The sequence below is a fragment of the Dama dama genome, chromosome 4 (genome assembly GCF_033118175.1).
Source record: "Dama dama isolate Ldn47 chromosome 4, ASM3311817v1, whole genome shotgun sequence".
NCBI lineage: Eukaryota > Metazoa > Chordata > Mammalia > Artiodactyla > Cervidae > Dama > Dama dama.
Window position 1 is genome coordinate 66270355 of NC_083684.1, and position 27775 is coordinate 66298129.

The 27775-nt window shown below is 40.3% G+C and overlaps 1 protein-coding gene across 1 annotated transcript; it reads left to right on the top strand.

The window, feature by feature from the left end:
* The first annotated feature begins 3515 nt into the window (after positions 1 to 3515).
* On the top strand, positions 3516 to 20476 carry LOC133054807 (zinc finger protein ZFP2-like). Its single transcript, XM_061140127.1, has 5 exons — positions 3516 to 3706; positions 4307 to 4365; positions 4497 to 4547; positions 12888 to 13014; positions 17839 to 20476. The coding sequence occupies exons 1-5, from the start codon at positions 3544 to 3546 to the stop codon at positions 19512 to 19514; spliced, it is 2076 nt and encodes a 691-aa protein (XP_060996110.1). The 5' UTR covers positions 3516 to 3543; the 3' UTR covers positions 19515 to 20476.
* The last annotated feature ends 7299 nt before the right edge of the window (positions 20477 to 27775 follow it).

Genomic DNA, 27775 nt, shown 5'->3' on the forward strand with positions numbered 1-27775 from the left:
GAAAAGCTATTCTGTAAGGTATCAGTGAAAAATGGCCAACTTTATACTGGAGAAATTTTTCATTACTCATTCTAGTGTGTAAAGCAGAGGCATGTCCGGCTCTTGTTTCCTTAAACTACTTAAATGATTTCTAACTGCCCCACTGGAGACCCACTTTTCCAACCACTGAATTGCTTGAGCCTTGGGAGCAAACCTATTGGCAGTAGGTTTTATTGAAGCCATTTTCAACTTGTTAGGGAGATTCATATTAGCTTCCCACCTAAGTAATCCACACAACGGTAAGCTCTTACTCCAAAAGGTTCAAGACAGTAAGTTAGCAGAGCACTTTGAGGATATGAGGAGGAATCATCTCTCCACCTCCCCTTTGCTGGCTGTGTAGAACTACCGCCATTTTCGCCACGCCCCTCGCCGGTAGTGCACTGCCAAGCTCCCGCCTCCGGAAGCCCGGCTTCTAACTCCGCGCTTGCGCAGTTTCTTACGGAAACGGAAGTGCGGAGCCCAGAGTGAATGAAGGACTTTGGAGGGTAAGAGTTTCGTTTTTTGTGTGGATTTGCGCCTCGAGGCCCCCCGTCTTTAGTCAAACCTCAGTGTCTTCGGAGTGAGTAGGGATCTGAAATTTCAGCACCCGGCCCTCCGCCCCAAGTAAAACTTGTAGTCCTCTTACTGGTCGGGTATTTTGGGTTTAAATTCGTTTCGAGGTTTGTCTCTAACCTTGCCTTTCTGCCTTCGGTGCACGTAAATGCCTCCCTTCGCTACGTTATCCTGCTTAAAACTCTTTACTGCCTCAACGCTCATGTAAAGTCCTCTTTTGCGAGGTCCTTTCGCACCTCTCACCTCCTAGCTTAGCCCTCTCGCCCCTGGACTGCAGCACTGGCCACCCCACCCGGGGAGAGGCCCGCTCCTCAACCTCAACCTGGACTTGGTGAAACCGTTTGTGTCTTTTCCCGCGAAGGGGTTCTGAAGAGCTCCGTGCCAGAGTCCTTTATATCTCATCTTTTGCGACAGGCCAATTGGTAGATAAGTGATACTAGAATAGGACCCTCTGTGAGGCGAACAAGTGGGCGAGAGGGTGCCGTGGCCTGAGGACTTACTGGGCTACAGTTTGAAAAGGAAAAGTGGGGAGGAGAAGACCTTTCTTGTCTTTCTTGAGTAGACCTTTTGCTTCCGTCTTCAACCCCCTTCAGGTTAGGCAATGGAGTTTTCTTGTTCCTGCAAGATCAAGTTAGATCCACAAATTACTGCTTTTTATGTGGGCGAAGAGAGTGTCCTAACGTAATGAGCTCACTGGGCACAATATGGGTTTCATGCCACCATTGTTTTATTGTTTTGTGGCTCATCTTGTGCTCTATTGTGTGGGTTTATTGCTATGTAACCCTGCTAGGTTTTGTGGTTAAGCAAACTGGTGTCTTGTGTAATCATTGACTTGCAGGCATCTCCCTTATTTTTTCTACTGACAATGCCCTTAGTAGGATAAACTTTTCTAAGTTTATTCATTTGGCTGTGCTGGGTCTTAGTTGTGGCATGTGGTATCTAGCTCCCTGACCAGGAATCAAATCCAAGTTCCCTACTTTGGGAATGCAGAGTGCTAGCCACTGGAAAGTGAAAGTGAAGTCACTCAGTCATATCCGACTCTTTGCGACCCCGTGGACTGTAGCCTACCAGGCTCCTCAGTCCATGGGATTTTTCAGACAAGAATACTGGAGTGGGTTGCTATTTCCTTCTCCAGGGGATCTTCCCGACCCAGGGATCGAACCCGGGTCTCCTGCATTGTTGGCAGACGCTTTACCATCTGAGCTATCAGAGAAGCCCTGCTAGCCACTGGACCACCAGGGAAATCCCAGGATTAACCTGCTTTATCCCTTTACTCTGTCTCTCTCTCTGACCTTCTGGAGACCCCACCCCTCTCCTGAGAACTCCCTCCCTCCCAGCCCCACTGTCCTCCCTTCTCAGGCTGGTCCCTCGGCCACTCAGGCCTCCCCTTCATTGGGAGCCTTTCCCCACCCAGGCGGAGGTGACCTGGGGTAGCCATGTGACACATAGTGTTCTTCTGTCACAAATTCCACCCGACGGGCAGTCTTTTCCCGCAGGCAGGCATCCTATTCAATTGCCATCCCTGTAAATATGTAGAGGACCAGGAAAAGCAGAAAAATGAGCAACTGAGGGAACTAGAAAAACTGGGAACAAGAAAAGAGTGATGGAGAATAGCTAGGAATGGAAAGGGTGGCTGAGGGACTTGTTGAAAGAGTAAAATGAAAGCGGTTAAGCATTAAAAATACCAGCTGAATAAAATAAGTAAAAATCTAAAAAGCTGATTCTCCACTGATTGGATCTGTCAACTTAAAAAAAAAAAAGCACAATATTAGATTTTTGCAAGTAAAGTTTTATTTGGGGCAAAGTGAGGACTGCAGTCCAGGAGACAGAACTTCACATAGCTCTGAGAAACTGCTACAAAGAGGCAGGGGGAAAGGTCAGTGTATATGTGATTTTGGTGAAGGGGGAATACATGTAATCAAGCACATATTTTTTCAGAAGGTTTCTACTTTTGTGAAGCTTTGCTAATCACAAGGAACAGTCATCACCATTAAGTATTTTAGTGCTTTTCTAGATATGGAGAGATATAAGAATTGGGCTCATAAAATTGGCTCCTAAAAATATCTATCTGAAGACCTGGCCTTCCAGTTTTTCCTGAGCAGAGTGTCTTATTTCTGTTCTCCACCCTAAAGTCCTTTCAGAGGGTATTGAAGATCAACACCTGCAAAAGCACATGATTTAATCCTTGTAAAAGTAGATAGGTAGATTGTTGTTCTTCAGTCCCCAAGTCGTGTCCGACTCTTTTTGACTCCATGGACTGCAGCACATCAGGTTCCCTGTTGTCCATCATCTTGCGAAACTCATGTCCATTGAGTCAGTGACGCTGTCTAATTGTCTCATCCTCTGCCACCCCCTTATCCTCTTGACTTCAATCTTTCCCAGCATCACAGTCTTTTCCAGTGAGTTGGCTTTCACATTAGCTGGCCAAAGTAATGGAGCTTCAGCATCAGTCCTACCAATGAATATTCAGGGTTGGTTTCCCTTTGGATTGACTGGTTTGATCCTCTTGCAGTCCAAGGGACTCTCAAGAGTCTTCTCCAGGACCGCAGTTCAAAAGCATCAATTCTTTGGCCCTCAGCTTTCTTTATGATCCAACTCATACTTCTGTACATGACTACTGACATGTAGGTAGATGGCAAGTGCCAGTTTGTAGCTGACAGTAACATAGAGGGGCCTTGGATCAGCAGTGGGGCAGGGGCACCAAAGGAGAGACACTTCACACAGAGTGGGGTGAGAGGATGAAAGAGCTGGACACTTGGGTTGCAGAGCAGCATGGTGCTGGGAGAGAAGGAGGATCAAGTGTGACCACAAGAGGAAGAGAAAGCAGGAAGGACGCATCACCACCTGGAGTGTCAGAGAAGGGGGGAGAAGGGGAGTGGAAGAGAGGGAGAAGGGGTATAACTGGAGGGCAGAGAGAGAGCAGGGAAGGGGAAGAAAGAGGCAGAAACACAGATGGAGGACCGTCAGAAACGGTGCAGAGACCAAGCATGTCGAAGGGAACAGTTTACAGAGTGGGGCAGGACAGATGTGAGGGAGGAAACAGGACCAGCAGGAGAGCAGAGGGGAAGAAAAGAGACAGATAAACCGACTGAAATGGAAACACCTAGTCGAGCAGGTGGGTAGCGGGAACTGGATGCAAATGGATGGTGAGTTGTTTGGTTGTCGATAAGTTGTGATGTATGATTTCTTATTTTAGAATGTAATAAAATGTCTCTAATTGTACAGGTGAGGATGAGAATAGCAGAACTCGTGTCTTGTGCATTCTGTAATTCTTCGTATCAGAAGATAACTTCCATTTGCAAACCCTGTTTCTCCAGGGGACAGTGATTTGATCCACTCAGTCATGAGTCGTCCCCTTCCCTTTTCTTGACGTGGGACAGAGGAGCAGGGAGAGAACAAAGGGGGCAAGAAGTGATTAAATCTGTCACTGCATGGTGTCTTAAAAGGAACATTGAGAGTCCTTTTTTGTGATGGGCTTACTTTTTTTTGTATCTTTACATATCATTTGTTTTGTAGCACGGAAAAACAATTTAGTTTGTTCAGTTTCAACTTCCCTAGAAGTTGAACATTAACTTCTGTAACAAGCTTTGGTGGTCTTCTATAATCAAGTAATTCTTTTCTAAATATTAATATACTGTGAAATTTGTAAAATGTTGACCCACAATTATTAGGTGATAAAAATTCACAAATTGTTTCTTTTTAAAATGTGTTTCAGATAACTTGGAGGCCTGCCTGCTTTCTTCTCTTTCTCTTTTGTATTGGAAAAGCTCTTTGGTATGTAATAAATAAATGTAGACAGTTTTGCTTGGTACTTGGTCAAGTTGTCAATGGTTTTTTATATTAACAGACAAATCCTAATTTTACCAGTTAGTCTAATGTTTTGTTTTCTCCCTTTTTGTGCTAAGAGGAAGAGAAGGAAACAAAAGGAAGAGAAGTCAGAAATGGCTCTTTCTCAGGTAAAGTCATGTTCTTAGTTGTTTTCAGTCTGTCCTTGAAATGCCCTTCTTTGAACATGCTAATCTTTACAGAATCTGAAGTATCCTGCCTGATACCTGTGTATTCATCTTCTTTTTCAAGAGTTTTTTGACTGTTTGTTGACTCTTGAGATTCCCTATAAATTTGTGAATGATTATTTTTCTATAAGTGCAAAAATTGCCTTTGAAATTTTGATAGGGATTCTTTATATCTGTAGATCGCACCTGCTGCAGGGGAAGCATGGAGTCCTAACCACTGGACCCTAATTTGGGAAGTCCCTAATTTGGTCATTTTTGTAAAGAAAATTCTGCAATGAAACTTTATTGACTTGATTTTTATAGTTTGCTACTTCTAAGCAAAGGAAGTGTTATCTGTTTTTAATCAGTTTGATTGGCCTCTTAATTTCCATTGAAAAATTTGGGGGGTATACTAGGTCTTATCTGCTGGGTTGCAAGTGAAGGGATTTCTTTTTTTTTTTTCTATTCTTTAAATTTTATTTTTAATTGGAGGATAATTGCTTTACAATGATGTATTGGTTTCTGCCATACAACAACATGAATCAGCCATGGATATGTGTATATCCACTACGTCTTGAGCTTCCCTTCCACCCAAATTTGGTCATTTAAAAAACATAAAGTTCCCACTGCATGATTACAGGTTGTGTTTCTTTCATATACATCTCCAGGGACTTCTTATAAAGTTTTGTACTCTTCAGTGTAGAGGTCTTACACCTAGTTGGCTGATCTTTTCCCTAAGGATTCTATGGGGTTGTTCTCTGATTTTCTGTTGACATTGTTCATTGTGTATCGAAGTGCAACTGATTTTGGTTTACAGATATTTTATGCTGCAACTCTTCTAAGGTTTTTGTAAATTTTTGTTTATTTATTTATTTTTGGCTGTGCTAGTTCTTTGTTGCTGAGAGTGGGCTTGTCTAGTTGTGACAGCTGCAGGCTACTTGCTAGTTGTGGTACGTGGGCTTTTCATTACAGTTGCTTCTCATGTTGCAGAGCACAGGCTCTAAGTGGGCAGGTTTCACTAGTTAGTTGTCCCACTGCATATCGGATCTTGCTGGACCAGGGATTGGCAGGTGGATTCTTTACCACTGGACCACTGGGAATGTCCTTAATGTTTTTGGAGTAGTCAGTTTTCTTCTGTAATCTCTTTTGGCTTCTATATATAAAACCTTGTCACCTACAAAATAAAAGGTAATTTTGCTTTCTTTTCAGTTTAGATAACTTGGATTTTTTTTTTTTTTCTTTTCTTTTCCAATTGCTCTGGCTAGGTGGTTCAGTAGTTTCTTCAAGAGTAATGCAGAGTGTGCATCTTTCTCTTTTGTGGTTGTAAGGATTTAGCAGTGTGGACTTCCCCACTATTGCATCTTTGACTACCTGTTAATAAATTTGATAGGCTGTGTTTTTATTTTCATTCACATACTTTACAATTTTCCTTGTGATTTCTTCTTTGACTCATTCCTTCTTAAACAATAAACTGCTTACTTTCCACTTTTGGAAGCTTTTCCTGTTTTCCTTCTGCTGTTTATTTCTAGTATCATTTCACTGTGGTTAAAGGAGATACTCTTCTTTTTTTTAGAAGATACTTTTTATGTTCTCAGCCTTCATATATTTGTTGAGCTTTGTTTTATGGTCTAGCATGTGGTCTGTGAAATGGAGAAGGTTTCAAGATGTGCTGGAGAAGGATGGGATTTCTGCTGTTGTTGAGTGGAATGTTCTGTACATGTTTGTTAGGTACAGTCATTCTACAGTGTTGTACAGGTGCTCAGTTTCCATGTTGATCTTTTGGTTTCCATGCGCTGGTAAAACTCAGGTAGTGAAGTCTGATACTAATGTTGTGCTATTATCTATTTCCGTTTTTACTTCTGTTAAGATCTTCATTTTCAGGGGAACTCTGATGTTAGATATATACATATTTGTAATTATTGTATTTTTTTGGTAAATTTACCTTTTCCCATTTCATAATATATTTTGTTTTTTTCGTTAGGTTTTTCCTTGGATTATTTTGTCTTTTGTCTGATATTGTACAGTAACCCCTGCTCTCTTAAGGACTGAATATCTTTTTCCATCCTTTCACTTTTCACCTTAGACTTGTGAATGTTCACAGTTCCAGCTCTGACATGCTCTCTGTGTGTCTTGCTCCCACTCTGTTTTCCTCCTGTCACTTTCTCCAGTGGTCCCTGCTCAGGCACACTGGTGAGAGGCAGGCAGGCCCCCTGGCCAGCCCCTTCCATTCCACTGTCACTTCAGCGAGAATTCTTCAAGTGTTTCCTTCTGATCATGATGTTTGGTGAAATATTCTTGGTTGATAACAATATATTTTTTTCCATGTTGTTTTTGTTTTCTTTTTGTCATGATTTTAAATCATCCAACAAGATTTTATTTTACTATGGTGCTAATTTTGTTATTAATCTACAAATAATGTGTAATAGTAATAACTTTTCCAAATTTGAATCAAAGTTAATTACTGCCAAAAACAAACTCTTTGGCCTCTATTAATGTCTTTTGGTTAAGACGACTGTGGGATAACATGGCCACGGCCATGGGCTTCGCAAAGATCACCCCAGAGACAGAGGCTGGAGCAGGGTAGCAACCAGTGCCCCCATTTCCAAGTATGGCACCTGCAGTGGCAGCAGATTGGCCCTAGGTCCACCAGTGGCAGCAGAAAAGCCTGGGTACAGTGGACTCAAGTGCAGCTGATCAGCTCAACTGGCAGACAGTGGAGGGCAGCAGATCGTCTCTACACTGGACAGTGACTCCCAGTCTGTGGATGGACCCCAGGGAGGCCAGCCACTCCTGGGCATTGGAGGGCTCCAGGGTGGCCAATGGCAGCAGTGAGGCCAGGGTGCCCTGCACTCCTAGGTGTCATCTAATGTCAACTCCAGCCCTTCCTGGACCCCTTTCCCAGCCACTCCAGCAGGGCCTTTGCCTGAACCCCTGGTCACACGTTGAGAGAATCCTGACAGCCAGTGAATGTTTAAATGCTCAACAGGGACCAGCAGTGGGACTGCCAGAGCACCAGGCATGTCATCCAGCTACATTGAGTGGCTGAAGGGCATGTCCTTGCTAGTTAGGGCCTGACAAAACATCCACTGGAGAAAGGAAAGGCAAACCACTTCACTATTCTTGCCTTGAGACCTTCATGAACAGTATGAAAAGGCAATAAGATATGACACTGAAAGATGAACCCTCCAGGTCGGTAGGTGCCCATATTCTACTGGGGTAAAGTAGAGAAATAGCAAAACAAAGAATGAAGAGGCTGAGCTGAAGCTGAAACAGTGCCCAGTTGTGGTTGTATCTGGTGGTGAGTAAAGTCCAATGCTGTAAAGAACAATATTGCATAGGAACCTGGAATATTAGGTCCAGTGAATCAAGATAAATTGGAAGTGGTCAAACAGGAGATGAGAAGAGTGAACATCAACATTCTAGGAATCTGAACTAAAATGGACCAGAATGGGTAAATTTCAGATGACCATTTTATCTACTATTGTGGGCAAGAATCCCTTAGAAGAAATGGAGTAACCCTCATAGTCAACAATAGCCCTGAAATGCAGTACTTGGTTGCAATCTCAAAAATAACATAACGATCTCGGTTTGTTTCTGAGGCAAACCATTCAACCTCACAGTAATCCAAGTCTATGCCCCAACCTGTAATGCTGGAGAAGCTGAAGTCGAATTGTTCTATGAAGATCTACAGGATATTCTAGAACTAACACCAAAAAAAGATGTCCTTTTCATCACAGGGGACTGGAATGCAAAAGTAGTCAGTCAAGAGATACCTGAACTATTAGGCAAGTTTGGCCTTGGAGAACAAAATGAAGCAGGGCAGAGGCTAACAGAGTTTTGTCAAGAGAACACAATGGTCATATCAAACACTCTCTTCCAACAACACAAGAGATGATTCTACACATGAACATCACCAGATGGCCAATACTGAAATCAGATTGATTATATTCTTTGTGGCCAAAGATGGAGAAGCTCTATACAGTCAGCAGTAAAAAGACCTGAAGCTGACTGTGGTTCAGATCATGAGCTCCTTATTGCAAAATTCAGACTTAAATTGAAGAAAGTAGGGAAAACCTATAGGCCATTCAATTATGACCTAAGTCAAATCCCTTATGATTATACAGTGGAGGTGATGAATAGATTCAAGTGATTAGATCTGGTAGACAGATTACCTGAAGAACTGTGAGTGGAAGTACATAATATTGTACAGGAGGTGATGACCAAAACCGTCCCCAAGAAAAAGAAATGCAAGAAGGCAAAATGGTTGCCTGAGGAGGCCTTACAAAGAGCTCAGAAGAAGAGAAGCGAGAAAGAGAAAGGGAGAAAGGGAAAGATATACTCACTTGAATGCAGAGTTCCAGAGAATAGCAAGGAGAGGAAAGAAAGCCTTCTTCAGTGACAAATGCAAAGAAATAAGGAAAACAATAGAATAGAAAGACTAGTGATCTCTTTAAGAAAATTGGAGTTACCAAGGGAACATTTCATATAAGCTGGGTTGAGAAAAGGCAGTGGACCTAGAGATCAAATTGCCAATGTACGAAGGGTCATAGAAAAAGCATGGAAATTCCAAAAAAAAAAAAAAACTGTGCTTCATTGACTATGCCACACAGCCTTTGACTGTGTGGATCACAACAAACTGGAATATTCCTAAAGAGATGGAAGTACCAGACCACCTTACCTTCCTCCTGAGAAACCTGTATGCAGGACAAGAAGCAACACTTAGAATGAGACATGGAACAATGAACTGGTTCAAATTGGGAAAGGAGTATGTCAATACTGTATATTGTCACCCTGCTTATTTAACTTATATGCAGCATACATCATGCGAAATGCCAGGCTAGATGAATCACAAACTGGAATCAAGATTGCCAGGAGAAACATCAACAACCTCAGATACGCAGATGATACCACTTTAATGGCAGAAAGTGAAGAGGAACCAAAGAGCCTCTTGTTGAAGGTGAAAGAGAAGAGTGAAAAAGCTGGCTTAAAAGTTAACAGTCAAAAACGAAGATCATGGCATCCGATCCTATCCCTTCATGACCAATAGATAGGGGAAATGTCAGATTTCATTTTCTTGGGCTCCAAAATCAATGCAGACAGTGACTGCAGCCACAAAATTAAAAGATGCTTGCTTCTTGGAAAAGAATAGCTGTGTCAAACCTAGACAGTGTTTTAAACATTAGAGACAACACTTTGCCAGCAAAGGTCCATATAGTCAAAGCTGTGTTTTTTCTGGTAGTCACGTATGGATGTGAGAGTTGGCCCATGATGAAGGCTGAGCATCCGAAAAATTCATGCTTTTGAACTGTGGTGCTGGAGAAGACTCCAGAGAGTCCCTTGGACAGCAAGGCAATCAAACCAGTCAATCCTAAAGGAAATCAACCCTGAATATTCATTGGAAGGACTGATGCTGAAGCTGAAACTCCAATACTTTGGCCACCTGAATCGAAGACTGACTCATTGAAAAAGACCCTGAGCTGGGAAAAACTGAGGGCAGGAGGAGAAAGGGGGACAGAGGACAAGATGGTTGGTGGCAACATTGACTCAATGGACATGAGTGAGCAAACTCAAGGTGATTGTGTTGGACAGAGAAGCCTGGCTTGCTGCAGTTCATGTAGTCACAAAGAGTGGGAGAGGACTTAGTGACTGAAAGACAACAACAGTGCCTTCCTGTGTAAGTTTAAATGGACAAAATTATATGTTTAATACAGTTATTTTGTTGAGGTTGCAATTAAAATAGTATACTTTTTAAAATGTCCGCACTGTTTTTCAGTAGCCTATTATAAAATCATGTTGACAAATGCAGTTGAGTACAGTTGATCCTACAGTCATTTTCATTGTCTGGAAGATCCTGAATGCACATGAATAAAAGTGATGAGGAAAACATCTGAAAAATACACTCCTCTCATTTTTATTAATTTAGTGTTGATGTGTGTGCATGCATTCAGTGCAGTTCAGTCACTCAGTCACGCAAACTCTTTGCGGCCCCATGGACTGCAGCACGCCAGGCCTCCCTGTCCATTACCAACTCCCCGAGCTTGCTAACACTCATGTCCATTGAGTCGGTGATGCCATCCAACCATCTCCTCTGTCAACCCCTTCTCCTGCCCCCAATCCCTCCCAGCATCAGGGTCTTTTCCGGTGAGTCAGCTCTCCGCATCAGGTGGCCAAAGTATTGGAGTTTTAGCTTCAGCATCATTCCTTCCAGTGAACACCCAGGACTGATCTCCTTTAGGATGGACTGGTTGGATCTCCTTGCAGTCCAAGGGACTCTCAAGAGTCTTCTCCAACACCACAGTTCAAAAGCATCAATTCTTTGGCGCTCAGCTTTCTTCACAGTCCAACTCTCACATCCATACATGACCACTGGAAAAACCATGGCCTTGACCAGATGGACCTTTGTTGGAAAAGTAATGTCTCTGCTTTTTAATATGCTATCTAGGTTGGTCATAACTTTCCTTCCAAGGAGTAAGTGTCTTTTAATTTCATGGCTGCAATCACCATCTGCAGTGATTTTGGAGCCCAAAAAAATAAAGTCAGCCACTGTTTCCACTGTTGCCCCATCTATCTGCCATGAAGTGATGGGACCAGATGCCATGATCTTCGTTTTCTGAATGTTGAGCTTTAAGCCAACTTTTCCACTCTCCTCTTTCACTTTCATCAAGAGGCTTTTTAGTTCCTCTTCACTTTCTGTCATAAGGGTGGTGTCATCTTCATATCTGAGGTTATTGATATTTCTCCCAGCAATCTTATTCCTGCTTGTGCTTCTTCCAGCCCAGTGTTTCTCATGATGTACTCTGCATATAAGCTAAATAAGCAGGGTGACAATATACAGCTTTGATGTACTCCTTTTCCTATTTGGAACCAGTCTGTTGTTCCATGTCCAGTTCTAACTGTTGCTTCCTGACCTGCATAGAGATTTCTCAAGAGGCAGGTCAGGTGGTCTGGTATGCCCATCTCTTTCAGAATTTTTCATAGTTTATTGTGATCCACACAGTCAAAGGCTTTGGCATAATCAATAAAGCAGAAATAGATGTTTTTCTGGCACTCTTTTGCTTTTTCGATGATCCAGTGGATGTTGGCAATTTGATCTCTGGTTCCTCTGCCTTTTCTAAAACCAGCTTGATCATCTGGAAGTTCACAGTTCACATATTGCTGAAGCCTGGTTTGGAGAATTTTAAGCATTCCTTTACTAGCGTGTGAGATGAGTGCAATTGTGCGGTAGTTTGAGCATTCTTTGGGATTGGAATGAAAACGGACCTTTTCCAGTCCTGTGGCCACTGCTGAGTTTTCCAAATTTGCTGGCATATTGAGTGCAGCACTTTAGAAATTATATTTTTAACATATTCTCTGGCTTCCAACTTTTTCTACCCTGTCATATTAAAGGTTTAAGTAATAATAAAATTCCTAACATTTCTTGTGCATGTGTGTGCGCACACATGTATAAAGACCTTTTAGGCCAATCTATGTTGTGCACCTTGAACTTTTTTCATGTTTTCTCCATGAAACAGTCTGGCAATGTACTTTTAATGTTCTGTGTGTTGCTTAACTCTTTCATTTTAAACTTCAGTTCTAAAGTCCAGCCTTAGGAGCTCAGCTGCTTGCTCTGATTCCTTAACTTCTAGACCTGATTGGAGTTTCTCAGTGTGTCTTTGACCCAGATCTCATCTGCAAGATCAGAATAGGTCTTTAATGAGCTGTGATGTTGACAACAAGTTACTACATGTAAAACATTTAGAGTAATGTATTTCAGACAGGAAGTTCAAATGGTGTTCATCTTTGCTGCTCCTGTCATCATTGTGATTAAAAATCTTGGGTTTTCCTTAAACACACTGTAGACTTTGTCATCACTGAAGATCACTCACGCTCCTCCACATCCAGCTTTGATCATCCCTCAGTGATAGAACATACTAAGACTTTCATATAGACAGCCCAGCTTTGAATTTTTGTTTGTATCTATTTCATGTATTTTGTAAGAAAATGAGAAACCTGTATCTATTTGGAGGATATTGTAATCTTTATGATAAAGTGTGAGAAATTAAATTAGACACAGAGGTAGCATCAAAAACCTTTACATGGCTCTGTCACAATACCTACTTCAACTTGATCTTCTCACCTCTACTCATTTTTTTTTTTCCCAAATTCCACTTGATTTTATTTATTTGTTTATTTATTTTTTAAATCTTTTTTTTAATTTTTTTTAATTTTTTTTTTTATTAGTTGGAGGACCTCTACTCATTTTATATGCAAGTAAGAACTCTGCTTCTGTTCCCTTGGTTAAGTGCTTTTTTTTTTAAACTTAAGGCAAGATTGACCTTCAAGGATGTGGTCATTGAATTCTCTCCAGAGGAGTGGGAATGCCTGGACCCTGCTCAGAGGACCTTGTACAGGGACGTGATGGTGGAGACCCTCAGGAACCTGCTCTCTGTGGGTAAGGATAATTTCCCTCCAAAAGTTGGGAGAGTATTTTTGCATTTACTGCTCTTTGCCTTTTGGAACTCCCTATCTTGCTTAATGAAGCTCAAAGCCATGTTGACTCAGGCATGGAAACCTTCATGATGTAGGCTCAGGAGTTTAAACATGCCCTTCCTTCAGATGACCTGGCCACTTCACGTTAGGAGTTTTTCCAGTGCTCAATGTCTAACCCCCATCTGGAAACTTTTAAAATATTTTCATTCTCTGTATTCTACTTCTGTGCTTTTGACTCAGTACTTATTAGAAGAGTGTGGGATGATACCTGTATGTTACATTGTTCCCTCTGAATCAAAAACGTAGCAGGCAGTGGATGATTTTGTGAAAGATTTTTCCAGAGCCACCTGTAATGTCCTCAGTCTCATGTGAACAGAGAGTTGAGATTCTGGAAAAACCCACAGTAGTTGACATTTCTTTCTCTCCCTCATTTTTTTCTTTAAAAAATAATTTAATTAATTTATTATTTCTTTGGATCTTCGTTGCTGTGCGGTCTTTTCTCTGGATGCAGCAAGGGGGGGCTACTCTAATTGTGATGTGCAGTCTTCTCTTGTTACAGAGCATGAGCTCTAAACCGTCAGGGCTTCATGGTTTTGGCTCCTGGACTTGAGAGCACAGGCTCCATAGTTGTAGCTCAGGGCCTTATTTTCTCCCTGTCACATGAGATCTCCTTGGATCAGAGTTTGAACCTGTATCTCCTGCTTTGGCAAGTGGATTCTTTACTACTGAGCCATCAGGGAAGCCCCTAGTGACCACCTGTTTTGATCCTCAAGAAATGGTTTGAGAATTTTTTCTAGAGATAACATCGTCCAAGTCCACATTCTCATGCGAGGGTATTGACTAAACTGTTGTTGATGCCATATTTGTGATGCCTGGGTGCACCATTCTACGTCCACACTTAGGTTTGAAGCATCTTAATGAGAGAGCTTAAGAATTCCCTCTCATTCCAGTGGTTAGGTGCAGGTTCCATCCCTAGTCAGTGAACTGAGATCCCACAAACCATGATGTGGACCCTCCTCTTCTCCAAACAAATACTGAGACAGCTTATGAGGTGGAGTGACACCTTCAGTGATGAACCATCATTTGTTTTTGGCACTGCTGCTCTCATTTTGTACATTTCTATGCATAATAAATAGTCTCGATTTTATTTCTTTAATCATCAAGTATATGTATTTCATGTTACTTATGGAGGTTGTTTTCTGTTTTCAGTGTGTGGGTTGGTTGATTGGAGACAAGCCAGCCCTGTCCAGGTAGAATTGGTGATTAGTTCTTTTTAAATTTTTATTTATTTAAAAAATTTTTATCTTATTTATTTATATTTCAGCCTCACCATGTGGCATGTGGGATCTTAGTTCCCCGACCAGGGTTCGAACCCATGCCCACTACACTGGAAGTGTAGAATCTTAACCACTTGATCACCAGGAAATTCCAGTGATTAGTTTTTTAGAGTTGTTTACATATGCTTGATATTTTATTATGACATAAATCATTTGCAAATATTTTCTGCCATAGCATAGATTATTTTTCACTCTACTAAGTGTGATCTAATGCACAGTAGTTTATAATTTTGAGGTAGTTCAAATTTCTGTTTTAGGTTTGTCACTGGTGCTTTTCATGTTATGTGTGATAAATCATTGGTGACTGCTATGTCATAAAGCTTTTCCTGCTTATTTATTTCTAGGAGTTTTATGCATTTTGGGCTTGGTTAGGTCTCTTACTGGTTTTGTATATTATGTCAGTTAATGATCCAGCTAAATTGTTGTGTATTTGGAGAACTGGTTTTCTTCATGTTTTTTTTTTTTTTTTTAATAGACTGCTCGTCCTCCTTTGAGTGTCTTGACCCCCTTCTAGAACATTTGACCAATATGAGAGATTTTTTTTTTTTTTTATGTCTCTGTACTATTCCACCAGTTGCTCTGTCTTTATCTTTGTACCACATCGTATTATTAGTATAGGTTTGGAGTAAGTTTTGAAATAAAGACCTGTGAGACCTGGCTTTGTTCTTTTTAAGCATACTTTACTCTTCAGCATCTTTTGAGATTCCAAATGAATTTGTAAGATGTGTTTGTCATTTCTTCAAGAAATACTATTGATTTTACTGAACAGTAAATCTGTTGATTTACTGTTGAATCTGTTGATTGCTTTGGCTAACACTGACATCTTGAGAATATTGACTTCAGATCCTTGAGTTTAGGATGTCTTTGTGTCAACTGTCTTTTCTAATATATTTTTGACATGTTTTTAGTTTAGAATGTACATGTCTTTCTGTCTTTGTATAGGATTTGTCCTTTAGGGTGTTGCCATAGCTTTTTAAATTCCTTGTTTATCAAGTGTTTTATTATGAAAAGCTGTTGACTTGTGTCAAATGCTTTTTACTGCATTAGTTGAGTTACTTTAGTTTTAGTTACTTTAGTTACTTTTTACTTTTACTTTTTGTTTCATTCCATTAATGTACTTTTTTACACTGAAACTTTGCATATTTTGAACCATTTCAAGAATATATCGCCTTATGGTTGCATATAATCCTTTTAGTGTGGTGTTAATTTTAGTTTACTTTTATTGATGATTTTTGCTTGATTATTAGAAATTTTGGTCTGTGGTTTTCTTGTGTCTTTGACTGGCTTTGGTATTAGAGGAATTGTAACGTTTCCTTTTTCTTCTGTGTTATCTGGAAAAGTTTAAGGAAGATTGACCTTAACTGTTTTGAAGTGTTGTCTGCCTTGCCTCACGATGTATGTGAATGTATGTGACTTGCCTCACGATGGTTTTTGATTAACGATTCCATCTCCTTTCCATGACTAGTTTGTACAGATCTTAATTTCTTCATGGTTCTAATAGTATCTTGGTAGGTTGTTATTCTCTAGGAATTTATTCATTTGTTCTACTTTATCCATTACCTACACATAGAATTTTCTTAGTGTTTCCTTCTAATTTTCTTGATTTCGGTAAGTTGTAATGTTGTCTTTCTCATTTCTAATTTCAGTAATTTGAGTCTTCATTCCTTTTGTAAGTTATTCTACATAAGGGTTTGTCAGTTTTGTTATTCTTTTCAAAGAACCAACTTGTGGTGTTACAATTTTATGTAGTTATTATTTGCTATTTCATTGAACTCTAATCCAATTTTTTCTTCTAACTTCTGCTAGCTTAGGTATATTGTGTATGCCTAACAGTTTTTATTTGGGTTGAATTTTTATTATCATTTTTTCCTTCAATTTATTTCTGTTCAGTTGATAAACCAGGACTGTTTTGTCTATGTGCTTATTTTTTCTTTTTCTCTGGTTTATTGAAATTTAATTAATGTTTATCATTGTGTTAGTTTAAGATCTATAGTGTAATGTTTTGATAGTTCCATTGTAATTACCTTGGTAGGTTACTTAATGTATTCATCTGTGACATAATTCTACTTTTTTCTGAGTAGTGGTGAGATGTTTATGGTCTAGTGTCTTATTAACTTTTAAGCATGTAATATAGTAGTGATAGCTATCATTACCATGCTGTACATTAGATTTGTAGAACTCTTTAAGAACTGTACATTTATTTCTTTTAGTAATATCCCCCATTCTACTAACCCCCTGAGTTTGTTAACAACTATTTTATATTGCTCTTAGTTTGCCTCTTATTTTTTCGTGTGTTTTTTTCTAAATTAACTTTATTTTATACATATTTGGAATAATTGTGTACTTTTTTTCCTCTGAATTATTTTTACTGAGCATATACCTTCATGGTCCATCTGTGTTGTTAAAAACACCCAGGATATTTTTATTCTATCTGTATGTTTGTGTACAGAAAAAACACATCTATTTCCTTTTGATGGTCTTATTCTAGTGTTTCCTTCAGGTTTCAACAAAGATCATTCTTAAACATCTCATACAACATTATATCTGTTCTTTGTGAAAATATGCCTGGAAATGGGGCTTATGGAATATTGAACTTGATAACCTACTTAGCAAATAATGTAATAGATGTATACGTGCTTTATATCTGAAATATCCCATTCTCTTCTCTTTTTAAATCTCTTTCATTTTGGCTACATACCCATAATATAATTTCCATAGTTAAAAATGGAATAGTTAAACCAATTCTTTTTTCCTTTTAACCTCAGTATTTTTAGTTGCCTGTACTTAAAGTTTTTCACACGTATATACAGTCATAAGCCGTGATATCCTCTGTTTATTATTCCCTGAAATCTACTCAGACCCTTTATCTGTCTTACTCTTTCTTTTCATGTTCCCTTGATGCAGATAGAAACACTAACCTTTACTCACATATTTTAATTGGTCTCCTGATCTCCCCGGTTTCCAAGTTTTCCTTCACCCATCACTCCACCTTTCGTATTACTCATACACTGTAAAAATGATTTCGTTTCATCCCTTGGACAACTTTCTCAGGATACAACTTACTATGTGCAGCTGCGATGACTCAAACCATTTTGAAGAGGGATTCCTGAATAAGAGTGTTACCCAACTCACTTCTTGCATCTCCTATGATTTCCTTTCTAAACTCCTAGTGTTTGTATTTTTACTCTTTAATTTCTTTGGGTTTTGTGGTTATGGTGGAAAAGTACCTTTATTTTTGAGAGCTAATATAAGTTTTTCCAATTTGAATGTTATGTCCTTGTGTGTTTGAAAATAGACTACCCTAGGCTTGATTTGAACTATGGGTAACCACTGTTTCTATAGTGAAGAATCTTATTCTTTAGTTTCCCTAAAAATTTTTAACATTGTGGTTGAAAAAATATTTATTCATACACTGTAGTAATATATCTGTGATTCTTTATATCTTGTAGCTATCTCTCATATACACATGATCAAGAAATCACAACCAAAAGCAAACATTGATATAGGAGAAAGATACCAAACAGTGATGTTGGGAAACCATGAAAGCCATGAAATCAAGCATTTTTACCCTCAAGAATTACAGGAAAGTATGTGTGACCTCGGGTGTCAGTGGAGAGATGATGAAAGAAATTATAGAAATATCCCTACATTCCATAATGAAGGTGTCACTTATGGACGAGATCAACCCAGTGGAGAGGATACAGAAAAGAAGCTGATTGCAAATATACTTGCATTAAGCTCTTGGGATGCACTGTGCACGTTTCAGAGTAGACAAACAATTGATGAATTTCATCAAGCTGATGACAACATGAAGAGTAGTATGTCATTTTCACTATCTCAGGAAATTTCTCCTTCTGGCCAATCCAACATTTCTAATGTATATGGGAGTGATTTTATACATCCTTCAATATTGACACAAGACCAGGTAGCACACAGGGAAAGACCTTACAAATGTAATGAGAGTGGAAAAATCTTTTTAAAGGGCTCAGACTTCAGTAGAAATCAGATAATCCATACAGGAAAGAAATTGCGTAAATGTGACTTCTGTGCAAAGATCTTTAGTCGAAATTCACACCTTGAAATTCATCGGAGAACTCATACTGGAGAGAAACCTTATAAATGTAATGTGTGTGGCAAGAGTTTTAATCATAATTCATATCTTACATGTCATAAGAGAGTTCATACTGGGGAGACACCTTACAAATGCAATGTCTGTGGAAAAACCTTTCGGTATTCCTCAGGCCTCTGGAGACATATGATAAAACATACTGGAAGAAAACCATTTAAATGTGATGTATGTGGCAGAGTCTTTGATCAAAATAAAGACCTTGCAGTTCATCAAAGAATTCATACTGGAGAGAAACCTTACAAATGTAATGAATGTGGCAAAGTCTTCGGTCAAAAAGCACATCTTAAAACTCATCTGAGTACTCATACTGGAGTGAAACCTCACAAATGTAATGAATGTGGCAAAGTCTTCGGTCAAAAAGCACATCTTAAAACTCATCTGAGTACTCATACTGGAGTGAAACCTCACAAATTTAATGAATGTGGCAAGGTCTTTTGTGATAAGGAAACTGTTACAAGGCATCAACAAATTCAGACTGCAGTGACACCATACAAATGTAACACGTGTGGCAAATACTTTCATCACAGGACTGCCCTTATACGGCATCAACGTGTCCATACTGGACAGAAACCTTACAGGTGTAATGAGTGTGGCAAGTTCTTTTGTCAGAAGGTAACCCTTATACGGCATCAACATGTCCATACTGGCGACAAACCTTACAAATGTAATGAGTGTGGAAAGTTCTTTAATCAAAAATCCAACCTGGTGCGTCATCAAACGATTCATAAGGGTGACAGACCTTACAACTGTAATCAGTGTGGCCAGCTGTTTAGTCTGAAAGGAAGCCTTGCAGCTCATCAGAGGATTCATACTGGAGAGAAACCTTACAAATGTAGTGAGTGTGGCAAAGCCTTTAATAGAAATTCAAACCTCGTAGTTCATCAGAGAATTCATACTGGAGAGAAACCTTACAAATGTAATGAGTGTGGTAAGATGTTCAGCAGTAGATCAACCCTCATCCGTCATCAGTCCATTCATACTGGAGAGAAACCTTAAAAATGTGATCAGTGTGGCAAAGGCTTTGGTTACAATGTTTTCGAATTCATCACAGATTGCATAATGAATAAGTGAAAGTGATAGTTGCTACAGTCGTGTAGCCTGTTAGGCTCCTTTGTCCATGGGATCTCCAGGCAAGAATACTGGAATGGGTAGACATTTCCGTCTCTAGGGGATCTTACTTTACCTAATGAGCCACCAGGGAAGTCCACATAATGAATAGAAATGTTGCAAATTTGTTAGGTGTTGAAAAGCCTTTACTCAGATCTCAACCCTACCACACATCAGAAAATCCAACTTAAGAAACACCATGTTAAAAAAAAAAAAAGGAAAAAAGAAACACCATGTGATTGTGCTATATGTGGGAAGGTCTTCAAAATTCAAACTTCAAAAAAAATTCAAATCTGAAAATTCGCACCTTACAATTCATTGGAGAATTCATAACGGGAAGAAACTGTATAAATATCATGAGTGTTGTAAAGTTTTTTTGCATATAGACTCACTCACAACCAGATTATCTCTAATGGGAAGAAACCTTACGAGTTTAATGACCATCTCTATATGTTTAGTCAAAATTCATACCTTATAATATGCCAGATAATTCATATTGGAGAGAAACCTTTCAAATGTAATGAGTGGTGAATTCTTCAGTGTGCCTTTAAGCCTAAAATGTCCCTGCAGGTGTTCCATGATTTTGAACATTGAACATTGTGGTGAAGTGTCAAGGCTTTTACAGGTGTCCACATCTTTGGCTTTATTAGAGTACTTTGTAGAACTGCAACATCACATCAACTGTAGTGCAAGGACCATAGACACTTGATGAGATGAGAATGTTTCTGGAAAACTGTGTTTTGCTTTTCTACGTACCCCATACTAAATTTTCCATTTCTGCTGTACCAATTACTACAAACTGAGTGCCTTAAATAAATAGATTTATTCTCTTCTTCTGTTTCCATTCAAGAATTATAAATGGATCCAAAGCTCTGTGCTCTTTTAGGTACTCCAGGTCACAATTTGTGTTCTTGCTTTTATGAACTTCCAACATCATCCTTTTTCTTATGATCTCCATGTGGTTTTGAATCACAGGCTCTTTAAATTAATCAAGGATTTTGTTCAGATGTTCTCTTATCATATGAGCACTTCCTCAACACATTGTTCAAATTAAGTCAGCTTCTCTTTCTGTCATTGTATTAATTCATTACTAGAGTCATATCTTACTTAATGATTGCTGACATTCCCTTATAGAATATAACCTCCTGAAGGCAGCGTGTTTTATTTTATTATTTTTTTGGCAGCATATTTTATTTCTTGCTACATCATCAGTGACTAGGACCCAGTGCAGGAAATGAATTGGTTGATAAATTTGAAAAATTGTTTTAGATATTTCTATTGCATACTTTATAGTCCAAAGAAGAACTTTTATATGTAGTGTGAATATAAAAAATTTGAGTGACCTACTTTATTCTGTGATTCACTTTATTGTCATTCTTTGGAACTGCATTTGAGGTATTTCCAAAGTATGCTTGTACCTTTATCTCATAGGTCAATATTACCAAAGAATGAATATTTAAATAAGATGCAGGTTCACTGATTACCACATAATTCTTCAAGAAAGATTATCCAAGATGAAGTTGTATTTACTGAAAAAAAATAGGTCACAATTATGATAGATAAAAAAAATTTCCCTTTAGGCAGGAACAAATGTAGAGCAATACCAATTTCTGAAATTATTGCACAATACTGTGACTAGCAGGACTTCCCTGGCAGTCTAGTGGTTAAGACTCCGCACGTCCAGTGCAGGCGGTGCATGTTCAGTGCCTGGTCTGGGAAGGGGAACTAAGATCCCACAAGCTATGCTGCCTGGTGGGTGGTCAAAAAAAAAAAGAAATATTCTTCAAATAGAATGGTGGCAACCGAAGTTGTAAACCTCAGAAGTCAAATTGAAAACTTAGCTTTTATACCCAGGGATATAAACAAGTTAGGTATGACAAGTTAGGCAAAGTCCCATATGAATTACAAAGCTCCAAAGTGGTCCAAGAATTAACATACTTGGGAGAGGAGAAAAGCTTAAGTAAATTTTGATGAAATCATGTTAACTTTTCATCCACATATCTAAAAGAGGAACAGTAATTGTTCATAAGGCAATGGATGGGGAGTTGGACGATTTCTTTCTTGCTGTTTGTGAAGTAAACAACTGGGCTATCCTGAGTCTTACTGAAATTAAAGAGGAAGCGTAGTTCTTAGCAAGTAAGCGGTCCCCTTCCACAGAAAAGAAGAAAAGGAGTTCTTTTATGTTGGCTATTTTCCAGAGTTAGGGGTTGGAGTAAAGTCTCACATTGTCAGGATGTAATGTGACATCAAGCAAATTTCAAAGACTAAAATGTACACATATATATGAATAATGGAGTAATAAAAAATGTAATAATGATAACAACAAATATACCCAAGAACCTCAGCATTTAAGCTGTTTAATGGAATCAAAGGACCCTGCAGGGGGACCCTGCTTGTTAACATGATTTAAGGTGAGGGTGGGATGATTTGAGAGAATAGCACTGAAACATGGATATTATCATATGTGAAATAGATCACCAGTCCAGGTTCGATGCATGAGACAGGGTGCTCAGGGCTGGTGCACTGGGATGACCCTGAGGGATGGGATGAGGAGGGATGTGGGAGGAGGTTCAGGATGGGGGACACATGTACACCCATGGCTGATTCATGTCAGTGTATGGCAAAAACCACGACAATATTGTAATTAGCCTCCAATTAAAATTTAAAAAAAGCTTTTCTCCTCTCCCAAGTATGTTAATTCTTGGACCAGTTTGGAGCTTTGTGATTCATATGGGATTCCTCAGATTGCTTTTGACCTACACTCCCTGGATTACAGTTGATCTCTGTCTCCCAGATTTTAGTGTACTCTAAATGGAAATGATGTTTTTGATACCATTGGAATGAAAATGCACAATCAGCATGAACAGAATTGTGCATTTTACTTGTCAATTTCCATTGCCTACAAAGACAATCCTGTCTGCTTAATTAAATGACCAGTTCTGGAGGTAGTCAACACCTCCATTGACCCTTCAGAGCACCCTAGACTCCCTCCAATCAATGGCTAAGTTGCCGATCTCTCACTGCCAGTGTACCTGTCTCCACCCACTCATGCCCAGGTGTCTTAATTTATCATGTCATTGTAGGAAATCTTTCCTTCTTGCCTCCTGCTTTTTTCTTTTCACTGCCACAGTGCTTATGGATCTTAATTCCCAAATCAGGGATCAAACCTGGGCTCCTAGAGTGGAACTATGGAGTCCTAACCACTGGACCACTGGAGAATTCCCTAAGTAGCCTAGTTTTGAAGTCATTAAGATTAGGTGAATGCTCATATTCATCTTACTGTGAGAATTCTCATTTGGAGTTTTAAGTGCCTTCATAATTTCATCTTTTTCATGGCATATATATTTTATATTCATTTCTGTAGCCGACCAGAATCAGGCTTGAATCAGGCTTCCCAGGTAGTTCAGTGGTTAAAAAAAAAAATCTGTCTTCCAATGCAGGTTGGGTCCCTGATTCAAGAAGACCCCCTGGAGGAGGAAATGGCAACCCACTCCAGTATTCTTGCCTGGAAAATACCGTGAACAGTGTAACCTGGCGGGCTACAGTGCATGGGGCTGCAAAGAGTCAGTCAGGACTGAGTGACTGAGCATACAGGAGCACATTCATTATGTACTGCTATGTAGCCAATCAGTACAAAGCTTAGAAGCTTTGCAGTGAGCGGTTGATGATAGTCCACAGTTTCTGTGCACTGTGGGAGCATCTTAGCAGCGTGGGTGTGGCTCAGGGCCTCTTGAGGTTGAAGCCACAGGAAGGCTCCTTCAGGGCTGGGTTGGCAGGCTTTCAAACTCCCTCTCCTAGCTGGTGGTGAGAGGGCCTAGGTCTTTGCCCTCTGGCCCTCTTCATGGGTTCGCTTTCCTTGGAACTCCCTCAGAGAGGGAGAGAGTGGAGTGGAGCCCAGGGCCTTTAATACCTTTATTGTAATTATCCTTGTGTAATTTTTTAATGATGCACCAAGACAGAGAAAAGGATTTTACTGTGTGTCCAAAATCATCATGACACAGAATGCATTACAAATTGCAACCTAGCTCTCCAGATAGCATTTTGAAAGAAGGATACCTAAGTTCAAGTAGTAGTTGTATTTTATAATGACTGACCTTAACTATATACTTTTACTAGCAAAAAATGCTTTACTTTGCAGCATAAGAGATTAGAAATACCAAGTGTTAAATATCAGCTTCTAATCAAATTTGGACTGAAAGGATTATTAAAAGTCTATGAAAATCTCTTGGACCTGATCAACTCTTCCATAGCCTAGTCTCTGTGGGCCTAGATTCCTCTTGGGTGAGAGACGAAGGCCAGGAGCTGGGGAAGAGAAACTCTGTTGGATGGGACCTATACACCCGCAGCCCGTCTGGCCCCCATCTTCTCCACCCTCTTCCTGAAGCAAGGTCAAGGGCACTAACTAGTATAGAAACAATCACTGAGCACAAGGCACCCCCTGCAGAGACACTCATACATGTGGAGGATGAAGACAGGAGGTCCTTACAACGTGCAACTCTAATAAAGACCTCCTTTTTCTCTTTATCTTTTTACATTTGCTTATAAACATGTTTAAAGAGTGGACCTTATATATTTTTTAGATTTTCATGATACAGCCATTTTAGATGAGGTAGCAAATGTAACTTTCACTTTTCTAGATGACAAGGTAGCAAGAGATGTGTTCGGATCATGTTGCATTATTTATTATGCAGATAATACGTAGGTGGACAGAGTTGGCCTGTCTTTTTACATTTGGGTTCACCGTTAATTTAATGTTTTGTGAACTTCAGATTGCTCTGGTCTGTGAGCAGGTTGGAAAAGCATTTCCAGACATGAGGTGGAATGAGAGGAGACTAGAGCGGGAGACTGTTAGAACAGCAGGACGGCTCAAGGGAGAGCTGACCTCTTTATTGGGCTCGTGGCCAATTCTTATAGCCTCCAGACAAAATTCCTACTGGAAGGGGTGGCATTAGGTGATTGATGAGGATTCTATAGGATGAGTAATAGGGTAGGTGTTTTACTTAATATGGGGGTCACAGAACTGGCTGGATTAGATCTGGAGATTCATGACAACACTTACTATCGGACTTGGTCAGTTCCAGAGATTTTTGTCCTGTGACCTTGGTGTAGGGCTCCATGCTGATTATGTAACAAAGTATGTACAGTCTACTCAGGAACTATTTTTATCATAGTATTCTTTATTGATTTGTTTCAATGAAGAACTGAAGCAAAGTTTTCCACTGCCAATAAAGGGTACCAAGGATAAGCTGGACTTATACTGAGAATTGACCACACATGTTAATTAGAGCCAGTATTGTCATATGGAAATTCTGTTATAGAAATCAAGAAAGAATAAAAAGACTAGAAGATGGACATATAGGAGCTCCTCCAAAGGATGAACAGGCGTTCGTGCCCTCGGTTTCGGAAACCAGAGACTCCATCTATTCAGCACCTATGGGGAGTAGGACCCTGGAAGCCTCTGCTGCCGGAGGCAGAGGCCACGGGCCGATTATGGGAAGCAAAGTCGAGATGTAAAGGCTTAGCTGCGGAGTCCAGGGAGGGGGCGGCCCAGGGCAGTCCTGACTCGGACCTGAATGATGAGACCAAGGTGTGTACGTGTGCACGCATGTGTGTGGGTGCTTTCAAAATGTTTGTTTTTGTCAACAATTTTTATTATTCATATGTTCCATAGAAACAGGACCGTAGCGGGGGGTGGGGGGGAGGTGGTCACGGTAGTAGGAAAAAAGATTTTTAATGCAGATTCGCACTAGCTCTGTATACAACTTGAGGCAGCCAACCCCTCCCTTCTCCCAGGCCCTCCAGTTTACCCAGCGCAGAGCTAGGCCTTTTCTTCGCTCCGCCCCTTGCCGGTAGGCCCCGCCCCGGAAACCCGGCCTCTAACCGGAGGAGCCCAGCCTAATGACCCGGAAGGTGGGGAGACGCAGCCAAGGTCACGGTCCCGAGGTAAGTTTCTTCTTTCTACCGTGAACTTGTGCGGTGCGGTTCCCGCAGTCCTCAGGGTGTGGGAGTCACTAGGGACCTAACATGCCAGCACCCGGCCCTCCGCCCCAGAAAATCCGGACGTCGCCGTTTCGGGTCCGGTATCTTTTCTTTTTGGTTTGAAGTCGCTCTGGGCCGGTCCCTGCCCTTGACTTTTCTGCTTTCGTTCCACGCAGACACCGCGTTTCAAGACTCTTTCTTTCATAAAATCCTCTACTGACCCCGGCGCCCCACCCTCACCCCATGTAAAATACTCGTCCGCGGGGTGGATTCGCGTCCCCCAGCCTTGCCCTCTCGGTCCCTGGAGGCAGCGTCTTCTGCCTTCGCCTGGGGGAAGGTGAGCTGGGCGGGACGTGTGATACCCCATGCCGTTCGGTCCCCAGGACCTCTCCGCCCCCCGTTAGAAGGTGGTCCGTTCCGGAAGACGGGCATTTTGTTCTTGGGTGAGGGGGTATCTGGAAAAGAAGAGACGGAGAGACCGAGGGAGAAGTAGAAAACCTGAAGGGAAAAGAGTGAGGGAAAACGAGTGGGGACGTAGGGGGTCACTGAGGGACACACAAGGAAGAAGTAACCTGAAAGTGATGAAGTCGCATCTCCAAGATTGAAGGGCCCCGTAAGGAACGGAACCCGAATCAGCGGGAGAAGGCGGGATCCCAGCGGACGGTCATTTCATGAAGAAAGTAATGGGAAATGTTACAAGAGTTGGAACCTTGGCCTTCAGAGCCATGTGGTGCTGGGAGAAAAAGTGGACAGAGGGTGACAAGAAGAGCAGAGGGAAAGAAGGAGCTGGAAGGAAGCATCGCCACCTGAGGTCTCTGAGGAGGAAGGGAGTGGGACCTGAGGGCTGAGAGGGAGCGGAGATGGGGAAAGAAAGAGGCAGAAACACAAGAAATGTAATTTATGACAGAAAGGGTGGGAGAAAGAGCCTCAGGAGGCAGAACAGCTTGCACAGAGGGGCAGGACAGGTGTGAGGGAAGAAACAGGAGGCCAGAAACAGCAGGAGAGCAGAGGGGAGCAAAAAAGACACGCGACCAATGAAACAGGGAGACGGGTCAAGAGAATAAAATGGAGACACCTAGTAGTGCAGGTGGGGGGGAAATTGGATCCAAATGGGTGATGGGTTGTTTTGATATGGATCATTGAGTTGTTGTAACATTGATGTGTGTCCAGTTACGGCTTTTTAAAATTTGTTTCAGATTTTTTCCCTGGCATGAATGGCTTCTTCTCTTCTTATATATGTTAAGTTTCTTTGGTTTACAAAGTTGATTTACAAGGTTTTGTTAGTTTTAGGTGTACAGCAAAGTGATTTAGTTGTACATATACATGTTGATTCTTTTTCAGATTCTTTTCCCACATAGAGTATTGAGTTAGTTCCCTGTGGTATACAGTATGTCTATATTATATTAATCCCAACCTTCTATTTTATCCACCACCCCCCCCCCCCCCCCCGCCTCAATCCCCTTTGGTAACCATAATTTTGTTTCTAAGTCTGTGAGTCTTATTTCTGTTTTGTGAGTCAGTTCATTTGTTTCATTTTTTCAAGATTTTACAAATGAATGATAATCATATATTTGCCTCTCTCTGACTTCTTTCACTTTATTATTTTTTCTTTTTTTCTTGTTTTTTTCTTTCACTTTATAATAATCTCTAGGTCCATCTGTATTGTGGCAAATGGCATTCTTTCATTCTTTATATGGCTGAGTAATATTCCATTGTATATATGTACCATATCGTCTTTATTCACACATCTGTTGGTGGACATTTAGTTTTCCCTTGTCTTGGGTATTATAAATATTGCTGCTGTAAACATAGGGGTGCATGAATCTTTCTGAGGTATAATTTGGTCTGGATATATGCCTTGGAGTGGGATTGCTAAATTGTATGTTAATTCTGTTTTCAGTTTTCTGAGGAACTTTCCACAGTGGCTGCACCAACTTGAATTCTCATCAACAGTGTGTTTCTATACACTTGAAATTTTCTCAGAAAGAATTACATGTTCTGACTACATACTCACACAAAATGGTAATTTTGGGTTGATGGAAATGGATTACTTGATTGTGATAATTATTCACAGTGTATATGTTTGTCAGAGAATCACTTGTTCCATTTTCATTCATCTTTTATTTCAATAAAGCTGGAGAAGAAAAATAAAAAGTGGGAGATGTGATAGG

Bases quoted from the DNA above. Each gene is read 5' to 3' on its own strand.
- LOC133054807 (XM_061140127.1), top strand. From the start codon at position 3,544: ATGGAGGACCGTCAGAAACGGTGCAGAGACCAAGCATGTCGAAGGGAA. The intron at 3,707-4,306 runs GTGGGTAGCGGG...AATGTGTTTCAG, and splicing joins GGAAACACCTAGTCGAGCAG to ATAACTTGGAGGCCTGCCTG. The intron at 4,366-4,496 runs GTATGTAATAAA...TTTTGTGCTAAG, and splicing joins TGTATTGGAAAAGCTCTTTG to AGGAAGAGAAGGAAACAAAA.